General features: G+C 39.2%; 1 protein-coding gene across 1 annotated transcript in view; it reads right to left on the bottom strand.

Moving 5' to 3' along the window:
• Positions 1-19,452, bottom strand: part of LOC136879213 (cyclic GMP-AMP phosphodiesterase SMPDL3A) — a 580,372-nt gene that overhangs the window by 10,683 nt on the left and 550,237 nt on the right. The window contains exons 7-10 of the mRNA XM_068229077.1: positions 13,448-13,593; positions 7,803-8,004; positions 5,055-5,170; positions 2,517-2,695 (exon numbers count right to left, since the gene is read on the bottom strand). Coding sequence (XP_068085178.1) covers positions 2,517-2,695; positions 5,055-5,170; positions 7,803-8,004; positions 13,448-13,593 — 643 coding nt within the window. The remainder of the gene's footprint in view (positions 1-2,516; positions 2,696-5,054; positions 5,171-7,802; positions 8,005-13,447; positions 13,594-19,452) is intronic.

Below are 19,452 nucleotides of genomic sequence, written 5' to 3'. Positions count from 1 at the left end.
ACCAAAGTGACCAAAATTGCAGATTTTGACCGTTAACACCTCGGTCTGTGCCGTCTCAGAATCCCTGCTATTTTTTTCAGTCCTGCCATCTTTCTAATATCGCTGTTTCTTCTCCTTTTCTTCAAAGAGATTCCCATTATACACCTGAAATTCTCATTTGTGTCTTATCCAACAACCCTTCTTCCGTCTTTTTCAAAGCTCACGTCTATGCCCTACATATTTTCACTCGATAGTTATTCTTAAACACAGTGATCTTAAAAACCCAGCAGAATAATTAAAATGTTGTGAATGAACAATCACTGATTTTACTATTTAGCAAGGAATATTCACCTGCTCTTGAGGTGGAGCCAAAGTTGAGGTAATTCTCAATATATTCATGGTAATTACGCTTCTTCAGACTAAACACACTGATTGAGTGAGAGTGTTCAAGTTCTTTTTCTCTCACAACAGTTATTGCTGTGTCTATTTTTAAAAATACAATAAAGTATACTTTTAAAAAACAAGTGACTTAGCAAAATGCTTAATCAGAAAAACATTAATTTTCCTGATGACAGAACACTATCTCTACACTGTAAACTACTGCATTTATCTACAAATATAACTTAACAAAAACGCTTCTTGAAAAATCCAGAAACGTAGGTAGTATTCTGTTTCTAGTGTCTGAATATGGCACCAAAAGAAGGAAGGGTTTCAGTGACGTAGGGATGGAAGAAGGCTAGGAGCTGAAGGAATAACTCAGGATATTTCCTGGATTGAAATGGGAAAACTCGGAAAACCATCTTAAGTGCTGCCGACGGTGGAGTTCAAACCTACCATTTCGCGAATGCAAGCTCACAGCTTACAAACCGCACAGCCAACTCACTCGTTACGTATCAATCAATCAATTAATACTGATCTGCATTTAGGGCAGTCGCCCAGGTGGCAGATTCCCTATCTGTTGTTTTCCTAGCCTTTTCCTAAATGATTTCAAAGAAATTGGAAATTTATTGAACGTCTCCCTTGGTAAGTTATTCCAATCCCTAACTCCCCTTCCTATAAATGAATATTTGCCCCAATTTATCCTCTTGAATTCTAACTTTATCTTCATATTGTGATCTTTCCTACTTTTATAAACGCCACTCAAATTTACTCGTCTACTAATGTCATTCCACGCCATTTCTCCGCTGACAGCTCGGAACATACCACTTAGTTGAGCAGCTCTTCTTCTTTCTCTCAATTCCTCCCAACCCAAACTTTGCAACATTTTTGTAACGCTAATCTTTTGTCGGAAATCACCCAGAACAAATCGAGCTGCTTTTCTTTGGATTTTTTCCAGTTCTTGAATCAGGTAATCCTGGTGAGGGTCCTATAAACTGGAACCATACTCTAGTTGGGGTCTTACCAGAGACTTATATGCCCTCTCCTATAAATAAAAAATAATTAATTAATAATAAATAATAATAAATAATAATAATTAATAATTAAATAATTATTGCAGAATAATATCTAGTGGTGGCTTTGTAAAGACGGTTAGGTACCGTACTTGTTGTGAGATTGGGCTATACTAGACTAGCAGATGTGGCATACTATTACATTATTTCGGATATTAAAAATAAAATTTGAAACTTTTCTACCACTACGCGGCGTCCCTGTGAGAAAGCCAAGGTTCCGCAGGATATCATGCCGTACACTTTGGGATCCGCTGGGTAATGAAGGCACGTCCATAAAATGAAGAGGAACACTGTAGTGATGAGGGGTCAGAAGTGTATTGCATAGGTTTGGTTAGTATACATGGTGGTTGAAAACAACGTGTACCGGTATATGAGCATTAGAGGGTTGGTCATAATAATAAATAATTTGTTAAAAAAAAAAAAAAAAAAAAAAAGCCGTTGTCATTTTATCAGCCAGTCAGGTCGCTTCGCGTTTTTGCTAAATCTGCACGTGGCTTAAGACTGGCTTGAGGGCACCAATCGAAGAAAAACTTCGCCGGGGGAGAGATTTGAACACCAACCTCCAAATTGATAGGAACTCGCCATAGCAAGTATGCCGCGGTGACAGTGGCCGAAATCCACGATGTGATTGTGTTTGATACCGATTTCTCGGCATGACTCTCAAACCGGTCTTAAGGGACGTGGAGATGTAGCAACACCGCCTGGCAAAGCCTATTTGAATTCGCAGTATATACTGCAATAGTATAAAAGATTACAACGGAGCAAGGTATCGATTTTTTCAAATTATTTATCAGTATGACCAACCCTTTAAACGCTCATATACCCGATTCACGCGGTTTCCGACCATCCTGTATAGTACGTTACAATAGGCTTGTAAGGAAAGCAACAAAAGCTCATTTCGCTCCCGATTGATACCTAGGTTATCTATAGCAAACGATTTGGGATCTGTCGAGGATTCAACCAGCCTTTGGACTGAGAGCTTGACGTACAACTTTTCTACCTGCACTTCAAAAAAAGTTTTCAAAAATTACAAATATTTACCCACGTTTTCTTGGTTATTCATGTCTGCTCACCCATCTGACTCACCTGTCAAAGAATTTTCCTCCTGACGGCTCATTGAAACTCTGTGCTAGTTCATTAAGAGAATGAGGAGACACCTCACGTTGTCCGTAGTAACTCGTGAAGTTATATTCCACCTGCCACTCCGCTGTATCCCGCTCGTTGGCTGCCACCAGATCCAAGTAATATTGTACATAATCCAGAACCTGAAAAGTTGAAAGAATAACTCTGGTGAGATTCGAAGTTTTATTGCCCGTTATTTTTCTAATAACTTCACACTATTACACTCTGACAATACATTTAGTCGTTTTGAAACAACGAGACCGTTAACGAGGAAATTGAGAGAGCAATAATATAAAACAGATAAACAAATTCCTCACGGGGGTGAATTCATACAAATTGTTTCTCTTACCACGCGTCAGCGGGAGCTAATTCGTTAGAAGCCACTTACATTTCCTGGTTGTTAGTGAACAGTTTATAAGCATATTTGGCCCAACCCGCAGTCTAACTCTGCCTCCTAACTGGAGGCACCTGATTCGATTCCTAATCAGGCCAGGGATATTTTAGTTTGCTTTACGTCGCACCAACACAGATAGGTCTTATAGCGACGATGGGATAGGGAAGGGCTACGAGTGAAAAGGAAGCGGCCACGGCCTTAATTAAGGTACATCCCCAGCATTTACCTAGTGTGAAAATGGGAAACAACGGAAAGCATCTTCAGGGCTGCCGGCAGTGGGACTCGAACCCTCTCTCTCCCGAATGCAAGCTCACAGCTGCGCGCCCTTAACTGCACGGCCAACTCGCCTGGTTAGGGATCTCTACATTGATCTGAGGGCCGATTGGAGGTCCACTCAGCCTAGGTAAAATGAAATGAAATGTCGTATGGCTTTTAGTGCCGGGATATCCCAGGAGGGGTTCGGCTCGCCAAGTGCAGGTCTTTCTATTTGACTCCCGTAGGCGACCTGCGCGTCGTGATGAGGATGAAATGATGATGAAGACAACACATACACCCAGCCCCCGTGCCATTGGAATTAACCAATTAAGGTTAAAATCCCCGACCCGGCCGGGAATCGAACCCGGGACCCTCTGAACCGAAGGCCAATACGCTGACCGTTCAGCCAACGAGTCGGACACTCAGCCTAGGTGAGAACAACTAACGAACTAACTGTATTTAGTAATGCCTCGATAAAAGGTGCGAATTTACTGGAGAAATGTTAAGTCACTTTAAGGGAATGCGTTACGCTCACAGTGTCTAATAATACACCACATAAGGAACATTGTCTCAGGACCTATTGAAGTTAGTGATGTTACAAGTCGAATATTTCAACTCGTTTAGCTCAAGTCAAACATGTATCCGAGTCGAGTGTAGTTTTGCTGAAATTCGAGTAAAGATACATCTCGCTCGCTCGAATGCGAGGTCAGAGATACGAAACCAGTTTTTAACTTTCTGTTTAAAATTATCGAGACTTTTACCTTTAGTTTTACGATATACGTGATATGGAATCAGTTTTCTTTACAAAAGGTTGAAACTATATTTTGGATTACGTAAATTTGAGAAGAAATCAGAATTTTTATTTTCTTATTTGTTAAATGCTTTTTCCTCAACCGCCAGCAAGTGTTATATAACATGTATGTGATGATATCTGGTAGAAAATGCATTCTTACTATTTGAATATTACGAATACGATTGTTTTCATTTCCATGCCTCAAATGAACAATCTATATATACACAGTCGTAACACGGATTCGAGTAAACTCGGCGAATAAAAGCAGCATTCGAGTTCTTTTACTCGTCTCTTTCACGAGACTCTCCCCCTTCTATCTAGTCGACGCGTCTAACTCGAGCCTAAACTCCACTTACAATTAGTAGAGTTTCCGAATATGAGTTACTCGAATTGAAGAAATTGGCATCTCTATCTGAAGTTAGACATTCAATTATTTTGCGGTTTATCTTGCATAATTATCTTGGCTTTAAAATTGAAATGATTGATTTAGAGAAAGAAACTATTATTTTATTTCTAATTTTTAGTATGGTATTCTCAGATTCTTTTCTGATAAACTCTCTAATATGTGGCCTATCAGACTCTCACCAAAACATCATTTTGGCATAAGCATTAAAATATTATGAAGGGAATGAAGAAGTTCCGACACCTATTTACAATAAAAACTGAGAGAAATTAACTTGCGGGAAATGGCTTTTGAAGTCATGGAGCATACGTACTATTTTACAAAAACAATTGAAAAACATATAATTTATTCACCATTATAAAGGGAAATTAAAATACAAATGAAATTCGTCACAAATTTTCTAAAGTATTTTCATAAAAACATAATTTTTTCTCTTAATTCGGCTTATGTTGTAACGTATGTGAATTAATACGCGTATGAAACCTTTTCATAATGTTAGAATGCACGGGAACATTTTAAAACAGCTGGGGCGTAATATTTTGTTGCGTTAGCTTCCTTCATCAATGGCGTTCTTTAGTCATTGAACCTCATTTTTGTGTCTTTGAGTTGTGATAGAATAATTAATATGTATAAGGAAAATTGAAGTTCTTTTCTTACCTGTCCAGTGTCCGAGTCGAACTTGTAAAGTCTAAGGCCAGGGTTGTTGGCCCCAGAGTGGTACATCCTTCGAGGTGTTACAGATGGTGCAATAAACATCCAGGATACAGGGTGTCCTGAGGGCAAAATGGATATATCAGCACACAAACCTTGCAACAAATAATGGAATGCTCAGATATACATGATAAAAATTAAGGGACAATGTTTAATAAAACTACAATGCCGGAAGAGGAATTGAAACACTCTGAAGAATCATATCCGATTGATTGTGGGTACAATATCTGTGATGGAGTCATTAAGTTCTGGGTGTATGGAGGCAGATTGTGCAGAGCGGCCGCGTTTGACCTATTCATGTAGAATTAGTCTTTCTCTATCGCTTTTCTCAAACCCTAGTGGGATCTGGATGTAGCTTTTGTCAGACAGTATTACGGAAAGATGCCCTACCTGACTACAACCCAATGTGGAGCGATTTATTCTGCTATTACGTGTTTCTATTGTAGTTGGTGTGTTGTACATAACTGAAAGATATGTATTAAGATAATTATAACCACCCTGTTCCCGCGGTTAAGATCACGCAGGTCCGGTCCGCCTGGGAATCGAAGTCAGCCAAGGAGGCGGACTTATATAGAAATACAATATACATAAGAAATAGAAGGAGCCAGCTCCGTGGTGTAGGCATAGTGTACCTTCCTCCTTCTCGAGGCCCCGGGTTGAGTTTCCAGCTGTGTGATACCAAACGATGGAGCTAAAGGGTTCGTCAATAAAATGACTGCAGGCCCTGGGAATGTGGATGATTCTCAGAATGTTTAAGATAACACGGGTCAACACGTCCTCAATGAACAGGTACTCCGTCGATCCGGAAAAAATAATGTGAAGTCTCAATCCTCACAAAACACACGAAAACAGCCTATTTCTGTCACATGTTCCGAAATGGCAAATACAGTCTTAAACAACTGATGATAGACTGCAGGACAGAAGGGAAACGTGGGGGTGGATGGAAACTCCAGGAGTGGTTCGATATCCACGATACGGCAACTCAAATAATAATAATCATCATCTTAATAATCTTGATGTTACGTCCCATTGACTACTTTCACGGTATTCGGAGACGCCGAGGTAGCAGAACTTCGTCCCGCAGGAGTTCTTTAACGTGCCAGTAAATCTACCAATACGAGCCTGACGTATCTGAGCACTTTAACATATCACCGGACTGATGGTGGTGGTGGTGATTATTGTTTTAAGAGGAAGTACAACTAAGCAAACATCCTCTACTAACACTACTGTAATCAGAGAGAAAAAAACAAGAGGTCCGACACTTCCAGAAATGAAGGTACCGGCCAAAGAAAGACAACAGCCATGAATGGCATGGAAATGAAAGATTCCCTAGGCCTCAAAAACCTAATACTCTCGGAGTCGGAAAAGAACAAGAGCCGACCAAGGGAGGTCGGATAGAATAGACGAAAGTGAGGAGCATGGCATAAGTAAGTTGAAGCAATTTCAGGACACAGTTAAGGGCTTCTTGGTCACCAAACCGCGCTCCCAAGTTAAGAGCCATTGGGGCCACTTTCGGTCTCCTTTTACGACAGGCAGGGGATACCGTGGGTGTTATCCTACCGCCCCCCCCCCCATAGAGAGACCACAGAACTGAGCCAGGTTCGAGCATGGCAAGTTGGGCTCCAGCGCTCTACCGTCCGAACTACTCGGCCATAAGGCAATTCTGATATAGAACATAAACAATGGGAACATTTACTCCATGATGGTGGCTTTCTATGAGGGGATGGCGCCAGAAGAAGAAGAAGATACATACAAATTGGTTACTCTATTATTCAGAAACACTCCTCTATGCAGTGGAGATAAAAATGAAAAAACAATTTTAACATTTTTTGACGTCCACTTCCCCTAAATGGGATGTTTGTGCTACAGAGTTTTAAGAAATACATGCGCTGCTGTCTTTTGAATATGAAAAAATGAAGCTCTTTCAGCGATATGTTGTCCTAATTCTTCAATCCTCGATTAATTACCATTGATCTGCATTTAGGGCTTTCGCCCAGGTGGCAGATTCCATAACACTTTCTTTAACTAGTCTGTTCTTAAATGATTTAAAAGAAGTTGGAATTTTATCAAACATCTCCCTTGATAAATTATTACAGTCCCTAATTCGTCTTCCTGTAAATGATAAATTGCCCCAATTTTTCCTCTTGAGTTCCAACTTTATCTTCACTGTATGATATTTTATACTCTTGAAAACTCCATTCAAGGTTATTCATTTACTAATGTCCAGCTCCATGGCTAAATGGTTAGCGTGTTGACCTTTGATCACAGGAGTCCCGGGTTCGATTCCCGGCAGGGTCGGGAATTTTCACGATAATTGGTTAATTTCGCTGGCACGGGGACTGGGTGTATGTGTCTTCTTCATAATCATTTCATCCTCATCAGACGCAGGTCGCCTACGGACGTCAAATCGAAAGACCTGCACCTGGCGAGCCGAACTTCTTCTCGGATTCTCCCGGCACTAAAAGCCATACGCCATTTCATTTCATCTATTAATGTAATTCCAGTCCATCTCTCCACTTCCAAGTCTTCCCATCTCCAAAGTTTGCAACAATTTTGCAACACTATTCTTTTGTCGGAAACGACAAAGAATAAATGGTGCTGCTTTCCTGAATTACATTATTATTCATAAACTATAATAGCAAGCAACACAATTTTCAGTTTTCCACGCATATTATAGAGAGTACCGGTACTTACCTTTGTTACCATAAACAACTCGAAAGGAATCAGAATGCAGGTGTCCAAAGAACTGTCCCATGATTATATCTGCGTGGTTCCTTACTAACTCCAAGTACTTCATGTTGAAATGTGGATGATAGCTGTATGAGCTGTGAGATGTTGTGAACTGCCCGCTCTTACGTTCATCCACTCCAGGAGGAACGTGCCCCACCAAGTACACCTGAAATAAGTCAGGTTATGTATCAGCCAGAAGTCACAGAAAGAAGGAATTAATCAAAACACTTTGGAATCGAAATTTACCTCAGTTACTAACGGTAAAATCATTAGCCAAGTCTAGAAGTTTATACTGTATTTAATCACAGTTACAATTTTCATGTAAACTCGACAGCAAGTAGAGTCTTATTTATTTAAATTAATTAATTAATTTAACATCTTTACAGTTGGAACCTTATTTTACAGGAGTATATATGGGTTATAGTTCACGATGAATTAGTAAGTTGTTGGTCTTTGACACAAACTAGGAAGCTAAATTACTGTAGATGTGAGGAACTGTTTACTGCAGCTGGATTTTCTGAATAACCTATATGGTATAACAAATTTGAGAATTGCATATTGCAACAACAAAAACAACAAAAACAACAAACATCAACAACAACAACAACAAATAATAATAATAATAATAATAATAATAATAATAATAATAATAATAATAATAATAATAATAATAATAATAATAATAAAAAAATAGGAAAACCAAGTCACCATGGTTGATGGAAGTGGATAAAGATCTACAGGAACTGGGAATAACAGAAGGAAACTTAAAGGATCGGGCAACACTCAGGAAGATACTTAAACATAAGGAGTTCCAGGACAGACTACCAACGAAGAAGACTGGCGCCCTTTGGACAAAGGAGAGGAAGGAGCAACACAGCCTGAGGATGCGCAACTAGTGGGCAAACATCAAAGCCCATTCCAAAATGTAATAGTTGAATGTCGTGGTCCTTAGCTGGCCTATACGAAATAATAATAATAATAATAATAATAATAATAATAATAATAATAATAATAATAATAATAATAATAATAATAATAATCGTATACACCGGGCGAGTTGGCCGTGTGGTTAGCAGCGCGCAGCTGTGAACTCGCATCCGGGAGATAGTGGGTTTGAACCCCACTGTCGGCAGCCCTGAAGATGGTTTTCCGTGGTTTCCCATTTTCACAAGGCAAATGCTGGGGCTGTACCTTAATTAAGGCCACGGCCGCTTCCTTCCCATTCCTAGACCTTTCCTATCCCATCGTCGCCATAAGACCTATCTGTGTCGGTGCGACGTAAAGCAAAATAGCAAAAAAATAATCGTATGGCCTCAGCTACTGTATGGAAACATTTTAATTTGAAGTCATCTGGCTGCTTGCTCGTCAGTTTCGACGTTCCGTTTTACTCGAGTCTACTAGACGACAGAGTAAACTAAATCTCTCTTGGGCGTCTATTGCTGAGAATAATTAAAGTATTACAACTGTTGAGGTGATACCCGAAATAAAATCTTATCCTACCAAACGGAGCACAGTAAATAGTCCACCATTTCATTTTTAAACGTTCAAGTAACACTTAAACTTTCCATTGCCGGAGAAAAACCGAATGAAAATTAATTCTGGCACTCATTTTTTGCACTATACTTCGGGAAAGAATATTTATTAGTACTTGAGGTTCAGGAGTTGACACATTGAATTACTGGGGCTGCTTTGATTTGAGCTTTGGCATATCCTGAGGGTGATCTGTTGTAGGTAACGTCTACAGTAGATGAGGAAACTGCTTTGGCGAGGATGTCTTCTCTCTTTTCATTTCCAGAGCAAGTGTCTCTTCGGTTCCAGGAAAGATAGACTTAGGGGCAGAACGTATCTCAAAATTATTAATACAGTAAGGACAATTTATATAAGGCTCTAAGCTATATATGTTATCAGCCGAAAAGCGAGAAAGAAATGAGAATACAGCCAACATATAGGTTTCCTGTGTCGTTAGGTACTATCATTAAATAGGTTACTAAGATTTTAGTAACCTGTTTAATTGTGTCATAGCAGCCAACAGGAGCATACGAGAACTGTAAGTAGATACGAAGATAATAGTGGAAAGCAGGCGTGGAAACTTGCGATAGTGACTGTGGCTCTCTCTGGTGGCTCGAAATGCACACTAACAACCGAGCATCAACAGCTGTGAAGTTATACAGTGTCAAGCGTGAATAATATTAAGTTATTTTAAGGAAAAATGCCTGTAAGAGGCAGCATTTGCGCTATATATGGTTGGAATAATTACAGGCAGCAAAGTGCGTCAAAGCCTTTCTACAGATTTCCAAAAAATGAAGTGTGAGTATGAGTTGAAATATAAGTGTAGATGGTATGTGTGACAACTGTTTTTTCTTGTTAGCCCATAAATACTTTGCAGTTCTCAATAAAGCCTTTGTAAATAAAACAAATGATCCCTTTACATCTTAACAGAAAAATAAAAATGCTAAATTACAGAAAGTAACACATGTAATTTCATGTTAATACGCATGTGAATCTACAGGGTGTCTCATTTAAACTAAGACCGTAGAAGGGGCGTTTTAACTCTGCGGTACGAAACCTGCAATATGGGAGGCGCGCGCATAGTTCTTGACCTTGCAAGCAGCCTGCACATGTTTGACCTGGCAAGCATCAGTCACCAGTCTGAATCTCAGAGGTTAACATGGTGAGATAGTTATGATTGAAACACAGTATTTTCGTGTGTAGAAGTCCTGGTTTCATCTTAATGGTCATATGAGCAGTCATAAGTCTCGCTATTGGTGTGCAGAAAATCCTAATGGTGTTTATGAAGTGTTTGGTGTGCTGTTAGTGCAAGATGAATAATTGGGCCTATATTTTTCGATACGACAATAAATCCAGAGAGGTACCAAGATGACATTTTGACGCCGTTCTTCCATCAGTTAACGGAAGAAGAAAAATCGCGTGGGTGGTTTCAACAGCATTCAGCCCCTGCTCATACAGCAGAAGATTCCCTTTTTACAATCTCGGAAATGTTTGAAGACAGAGTGATCAGTGCTGGTCTATTTCCCCCTCGTTTTCCAGATCTAACAGTGTGTCATATTTGCTTGTGAGGTAAACTGAAAAAACGGGTATTGAACAAATCCTCACACATTGGAGGAACTGAGAGAAAATATTAGGAATTAAATAAGAAACATTACATTGACAGAACTCACTCGCGTCTGCCAGAATGTGGTTACCAGATACAATGTCTGTATAACCCAGGAAGGACGACATTTCCAGAATATCTTATAACGCAAGATTTCATATAAGATTGTATACATGCATAAAGCAGGGCGGTCGCGTGCGACGTAAGTTCGGCTGAGGCATCTGCCGTAGCGCAGAATACAAACCCCGTGCGTTCAGTCTTAGTTTATAAGAGAAACCTGGTACATAATATAGTATAATATAGTATTTATACAATTATGGTATGTGCATAGTTGTCACTACCCATACCAAATATAAAATAGAATGTATGTATGGCTAAGTGAATTGAATGGAAATATGGTTACATTGCCTATAGTTGTATGCAAATTTTTACAGTAATTTTTCATGTCTACACTTTAATTTGTATACAATAGCATACGTACAGTAGGATAAGTAATTTTTAAATGTATACAGTTCTCAATTTTCATGCCTCATCTAAAAATTGCAGACCGTATCAAATGTTAAGTTTAAGTGGTTTTGGTCTAGCTGTAGACCTAAAAATGGATGTCACTTTTCATGCCTTGTGAGGGCCCCTGGAGTTGTGGAGGGTGCAGGCTTCCACTATAAGTAACCGAGGCACTGAGTAGATTAGGATGGTGCCACTAGGAATTTACCTGTGATTTGTAAAATTGTAATTGTAGGTCAAATTTCGATATTAATACCAATCAATTCGCAGTTCATGGCATCTCTGCTTCAGTTTTCTGTTTATATACTTTAATGAATTTAATATGAAATCTAGGCACGTTTTTGTATATTTTCATAAAATTATTTAAAGTATAAAATAAAATTAAAATTATTAAAATTATACTTTTTGGTAATCAACGTACAGTAGAACTCGGTTATAACGATATCAAAAGGACCTGAACAATTGCGTTGTTATAAACGAGTGTCGTAGTAATCGAGATTCGTATTATCAGTCTAGTGAGGTGGAAAATGAAAAATATAAACTTAATTAGGCTTCATCAACATTGCGTCGCTCTGTTCGGTTATTCGTAGCCGCTTAATTTCCGAACCATTCCGTTCAAATGCAGCAACAATTTTATCATTGCTCTTCCAAATCGTTTCAACTGTGGAATTAACAAGGCCAAACTCACGACACACGTCATCTTTATAAAATTCCGTTCTCAATTTGGTGAATCACTGTAACTTTTTCTTCCAACGTTAAAACTTTTCTTTTAGTAGTCACACTGCGTTAAAATGCGTGCACCTATAGGAAACTTCAGTCGAAACTGACCGCACGCAGGTGACGTTAATACCGCAAGAATTCAGGCGGGTTACAGTGGGGTGGAGAATGTGCCTGTATTCCAGGGGTCTATGACAAGAGGCGACAGGAACGAATTTGCCAGGTTGCCAGATTTCAACAAAATCTATATTTTAATTTTTTTAATGAAAACTAAAGTCAGTCAGTCCGGCCATTCTATCCCATCGATTTCCTTCATTTTTTTAACTGAAAGGTATTCATGCACAGATTTGACATCAGGTACTATAAATCACTTAACTTCTGCCTTCCTCAAATTATTTGATTTTTCCAATTTTTTGTCCCTTTGAAGCAATCATATCCTTGGTTCTAATAAAGGTACGGAGTTCGTTGTGATCCAAGAACACTCAGTGGATCAAGCTCTTTCATTTCAGCTCTTAACTATTAAAATTGGTTGATTGTGAGAAAAGTTATGAGTGCATTTGTCTCCAAGACGAAGATCTTTGAAGGACTTTTTAACAGTTCGGCGCGTAGTGTTTTTCAAGGAACGTTTAATTCAATTTCTTTGTGTGATGTATTTTCAAGTGTTTTGTTGACATAATATTACATTCTATTACCACAGCAGATCATATGCTTTATTTCATTAACTCGAAACTTTGCAAATACACCCGTAAGGATAGTAACGAACAACACCGTACATTGCGGGTGGAGCCAGCGGGAAACTGCTAGTATTTCTTAAAAATATTTTGGCTCTTAGAAAAATCAGTCCAAACCGGCGTTGAAAATGACGTTATATGTGAGGTAGACGCATATACGATTATCGTATTAAGCAAGGCTGAAAAGCACATTTCTTATGAGGAATAACTCCGTACCACAGAAAACATGACGTTATAGACGAGTTGTCGCTGAAACCAATGTTATTATTATAACAAAGTTCAACTGTATTTGTTTTTCTAAATCAGTTACTGAATTAATATGTTCGCTTATCATTTTACCAAACGTATAATATTTGAAGTCATATTCTGAGCACACTTAGGCCTCAGAAAACCTTTCAAGATATGTTAGGGTAAACGGTTGTTTTTACCACACTCATGCTAAATCCTGTGTATTAAACTCCACTGCATGTCAACTATTGCTGCATATTATTTTGTGGAGTCATTGGCTTGTCCACAGTTATCTTGGCTTGGGTACCGATACTTACCAGTCCTTTGCTGCTATGTGACTTGCGGAGTTTATTTTCAAGCCACTCCCACTGCCCCAGGTCGTTAACATCCTCTCGGAACAGGTTGGTGTTGAGGACTACTATTCTCAGCTTGTTCATCTTCAGCTCGATAGAGTAGTAACCACCTGAAACATAGTTACAGCAACATTATAGTCAACTCGTGGCAGTCCATATTTCACAGGGAGCGATTTCATACTTCAATTTTTATTCTAATCTATACATACTAGCTCCGATTTGGCATATGAATTCCACTCACGTGCAACTGTATTGGCAGGCAAAACGGCATTTCGCTGGTGAGAGCTTGGTTATCGTATTGCAACTTGTATGAAAGATGACTAAAGTAATACAATTGTTTGGGTAGGAATGGTAGTTCTGTTGTGCCAAGAAGCAAGGTAACGCCTGGTTAAGTGATTTGTGTCATTAAGGGGAGTCATGGTGGTGGTGGTGATTATTGTTTTAAGAGGAAGTACAACTAGGCAACCATCCTCTATATAACACTAATCAGAGAGAAAAATGGAAGGGATTTGACACTTCGAAAAATGAAGGTATCGGGCAAAGAAAGGCAAGGGCCACGAAGGGCGTGAAAATGAAAGACTCCCAAGACCTCGAGTGCCCTAATACCGTCGGGGTCGGAAAAGAACAAGAGTTGACCAAGGGAGGTCGGATATGACAGATGAAAGTGAGGAGTCTTACACAAGTACGTGGAAGCAATGCCAGGACTCAGCCGAGGGCACCGTGGTCGCCAACCGACGCTCTCCAATTGAGAGCCCTGGGGCTCCTTTTACTCGCCTCTTACGACAGGCAGGGGGTACCGAGGGTGTTATTCTACCACTCCCACCCACAGGGGGAGAAGGGGAGTCAGGATTAAAATTCGGAACTTCTGCAATTTACCACTTAACACAGCCATATTTAAGACACAAACATATATTAATAAGATAGAGCACCACACAAAATTTGAAGTTCATTAGGTAATTTGTTGCAAACGTACTAACAAATAATGTTCATTTTTATATGATGCACGGAAAATGCTCTTTGCGGCGTTTTCATTATTTTTGGGTTATAATCTAACAAACTTGTAAAAAAATACTAACACTTAATAATAACTCTGTTTTTTTCCAGTCAGGTATAAATTATTCGACTATACGTTTTTAGACTTTTCATTATTCATAACAATGGACAAATCTCTAGTTTTTTGCTATTTTGGGTATAAATATTTGAAGGTAATATTCAAATGATGATAAAATGCAGAATTACTTTTACAGTAATTCCTGCACATACTGAAAAATTCTATGAAAATTTCAGGTGAATCTGATAAGAACTCTGTTGCAAGGAGGCCCTGCAGGCTCTAACGTTACGCCCCTGATGGCAGAGTCTATTATTGGGTTTCGTTTCTAACTTAATGAGCTCGCATCGAATACGATAATTATGAACCAATGGACAAGGAAACAGTAACTTCTTCCACCACTGTACTGCTAAGGTATCCGCTTTCCTGTTATAAGATAGGACATTCCATCTAGAAAAGGAATTAAATCTGAGGTAATGGCTTTGCTATCGTACTTTGGTACAAAGCAGAAAAAAAAAATGATCACACAGACAATATGGTACAGTACATTACATGGAAAAGAAGCTTAAACTATGGATGGAGTTTAAAAAAACATCTTCAAAGAGAAACAAAAATTCAAAAAATGTGTAATTGAATTCCACAGGTCAGCGGCTCGTTGCCACAGAGCTCTTGGCAGTACCGGACCGCGGAATGCGAGCGGAGGAGGGCGGGGGAGACAACAATTCAACGCCAGTTTTAGCAGGATTTCAACCACTGGCTGTAACGTTCCGGGGAGTAGATAGAAGTGGACGCTCCGGAAGATAATTTACTTTGTTTTTCATTGACGTTCGCAAATAAATAAATAAATAAATAAATAAATAAATAAATAAATAAATAAATAAATAAATAAATAAATAAATAAATAAATAAATAAATAAATAAATAAATAAATACAACATGCAAGTATGTAAATAAAATGTTTTTAGTACATGCTTTCTAAAACAGTTGAATTCGGAGTAATAGCAGTCCAAGAAAATGAACTTTAGTGGCCTAGGTCACAAAAGGCGTCATAGTAACACTTTAGCGAACTTGTAAACAATATACATCATCACATAAATACAAATATAATAAGCCTTAACCAAGCTGGTTGTCATATATCGCAGCATAAACGCGTGCTGCTTCATTTTAATTGTGCAACGAATATGAGAAGACATTTCAACTTTAAATTGCTAATTTAATTTAAGGAGATTTTACTAAGATATTGTACGTGCATGTACAGAAAGAACAATAATAATATTATTGTTTCTGCGTCCCACTAACTACGTTTGAAGGTTTTCGGAGACTCCGAGGTACGGAATTTAGTCCTGCAGGAGTTCGCTTATGTGCCAGTAAATCTACAGACACGAGGCTGACGTATTTGAGCAGCTTCAAATACCACCGGACTGAGCCAAGATCGAACCTGCCAAGTTCGGGTCAATTGGTCAATGCCTCAACTGTCTGAGCCACTCAGCCCGGTCAGAAAGGACATCAGCGGTCTCAGTCTATACAGAGTGTTTAAAACTTATAGGTACAACCTGCAAGGGTGAACAGACAGCAATGAAACGAGGAGTTAAGTCGTTATAAAGATAGATCAGGAATCGAACCGGTTTCAAAATACGATGCAACGCACATGCCTGCGATTGAACACATCTTCATTGGAGTTAAGATGGCGTCGTCACTTCCTACTCGGATGGCCAACGGAAGGCTAGTGCACAATGTACCATCTGGTGACAAACTAGAGTACCACTTACAATAGACCACGGCCGACTTGATGCGGAGCGCAGCGAGGGCTCCAGGCGGCCGTGAATAGACTATATATTTTTTCAATCACTACTGATCTGCATTTAGGGCAGTCGCCCAGGTGGCAGATTCCCTATCTGTTGTTACCCTAGCCTTTTCTTAAATGATTGCAAAGAAATTGGAAATTTATTGAACATCTCCCTTGGTAAGTTATTCCAATCCCTAATTCCCCTTCCTATAAACGAATATTTGGTAAGTTATTCCAATCCCTAATTCCCCTTCCTATAAACGAATATTTGCCCAAATTTGTCCTCTTGAATTCCAACTTTATCTTCATATTGTGAACCCGTCCTGGGATTTCCCGGCACTAAAAGCCATACGCCATTATTATTATCTTCATATTGCGATCTTTCCTACTTTTAAAGACATCATCCACACTTATTCGTCTACTGATGTCCTCCCACGCCATCTCTCCACTGACAGCTCGGAACATACCACTTAGTCGAGCAGCTCGTCTCCTTTCACCCAAGTCTTCCCAGCCCAAATTTTGCAACATTTTTGTAACGCTACTCTTTTGTCGGAAATCGCCCAGAACAAATCGAGCTGCTTTTCTTTGGATTTTTTCCAGTTCCTGAATCAAGTAATCCTGGTAAGGGTCCCATACACTGGAACCATACTCAAGTTGAGGTCTCACCAGAGACAGATATGCTCTCTCCTTTACATTCTTACTACAACCCCTAAATACTCTCATAACCATGTGCAGAGATCTGTACCCTTTATTTACAGTCATATTTATGTGATTTCCCCAATGAAGATCTTTCCTTATATTTATACCTAGGTATTTACAATGATCCCCAAAGGGAACTTTCACCCCATCAACGCAGTAATTAAAACTGAGAGGACTTTTCCTATTTGTGAAACTCACAACCTGACTTTTATCCCCGTTTATCATGATACCATTGCCTACTGCCCATCTCACAACATTATCGAGGTCATTTTGCAGTTGCTCACAATCTTCTAACTTATTTATTACCCTGTACAGAATAACATCATCTGCAAACAGCCTTATCTCTGATTCCACTTCTTTACACATATCATTGATATATATATAAGAAAACATAAAGGTCCAATAATACTGCCTTGAGGAATTCCCCTCTTAATGTTTACAGGGGCAGATAAAGCTTCACCTACTCTAATTCTCTGAGTTCTATTTTCTAGAAACAGAGCCACCCATTTAGTCACCCTTTTGTCAAGTCCAATTGCACTCATTTTTGCCAGTAGTCTCCCATGATCTACCCTATCAAATGACAAACGGTAAAGTATTCTTACATTCAAACCAACATTATTAGAGAGAAGTCCTCCTCGTGAACAGACGAGACAAATATGAGCCTAAAACAAGCTGCTTATCATATATCGTAGTATAAACACGTGCTTCATTTTAATTGTGCGATGCATATGAGAAGACATCTCAACCAAACAAAACCAAACCCCATGGCACTACAGCCCCGAAGGACCATGGCCTACCAAGCGACCGCTGCTCAGTCCGAAGGCCTGCAGATTACGACGAATCCTCTTGGCCATTATTCTTGGCTTTCTAGACCGGGCCGCCATCTCACCGTCAGATAGCTCCTCAATTATAATCACGTAGGCTGAGTGGACCTCGAACCAGCCCTCAGATCCAGGTAAAAATCCCTGACCTGGTCGGGAATCGAACCTGGGACCTCCGGGTAAGAGCCAGGCACACTACCCCTACACAATGGGGCCAGCGAGAAGAAATCTAAACACGACATTATCCTTTCTGAAGGAAACTTAAATATTTCTACATTTATAAATTATTTGCATCAATTTATAGTAATTAATTAGGAAATAGTTGTGATTTCATAGAATTTGATCATGCCTTTTTTTCGAGAACGAAACATGTCAATCTTTGTTTAATAATGTGTGTTTTATTCTGTGTTTAATAAAGTAGTTATTTTTACAGGTACCGTATGTTACAGGGTTAAATTGTTATATTGTCCGGCTTCATGGCTAAATGGTTAGCGTGCTGACCTTTGGTCACAGAGTCCCGGATTCGATTCCCGGCAGGGTCGAGAATTTTAACAATCATTGGTTGATTTCTCTGGCAAGGGGGCTGGCTGTATGTGTCGTCGTCATCACCATTTCATCCTCATCACGACGCGAAAGTCGACTACGGGTGTCAAATCGAAAGTCCTGCACTAGGCGAGCCGGATATGTCCTCGGACACTCCCGGCACTAAAAATCATACACCATCATCATCATCAATTGTTATATTTAGTGCTCAAGAAAATGTAAAATAATAATAATAATAATATTAATAATAATAATAATAATAATAATAATAATAATAATAATAATAATAATAATAATGTTATATGTTTTACGTCCCACTAACTACTCTTTTACGGTTTTCGGAGACGCCGAAGTGCCGGAATTTAGTCCCGCAGGAGTTCTTTTACGTGCCAGTAAATCTACCGACACGGGACTGACGTATTTGAGCACCTTCAAATACCACCGAACTGAGCCAGGATCGAACCTGCCAAGTTGGGGTCAGAAGGCCAGCGCCGTAACCGTCTGAGCCACTCAGCCTGGCGAGAACTAAAGTGACATTATCGACGGCGTCTTTCATTAAACCGGAAGTTAGAGTTACGCAGAGCAACGTTGTCACGAAAAACCAGCGGAACTCTCCCTCACTTGTTTCCATGCGTACTTTTTTTTAAAACTAAACCGTTTGCATAAAATTGTAACTAGACGTAAGCATTATTATGAAATTAATGGTCAATTCAGAGTAGTTGTAAACAATAATTTTTGCGAAACAACACTTAAAAAGGGACTAATTTATCGAATGAAGAATACAGTTTTAGTCGAGCCTTGTATGTAAGTCACTACTAAATCGTACTCATCAAATCATTTTTAAATTATTTCGTTGAATTTTGATTGATTTAAGAAGTTTCATTCACCTATAGACACAGTATTATTCTTCCTCCTGGCTTTTTACAATGTACCGGGGTAGGTACTTCATGTAGACTCGGCCCAACACACACACAGTTTCCAAGTGAGAGGAATTAACCATACATAAATGTTAACCAGCACAGCCAGGAATTGAACGCACGGTACTCTGAACTGAAGGTTACTCCGTTGATCA

The sequence above is a fragment of the Anabrus simplex genome, chromosome 8 (genome assembly GCF_040414725.1).
Source record: "Anabrus simplex isolate iqAnaSimp1 chromosome 8, ASM4041472v1, whole genome shotgun sequence".
NCBI lineage: Eukaryota > Metazoa > Arthropoda > Insecta > Orthoptera > Tettigoniidae > Anabrus > Anabrus simplex.
The sequence above is the reverse complement of the archived record's forward strand: the minus strand, read 5'-3'. Positions and strand labels throughout refer to the sequence as shown.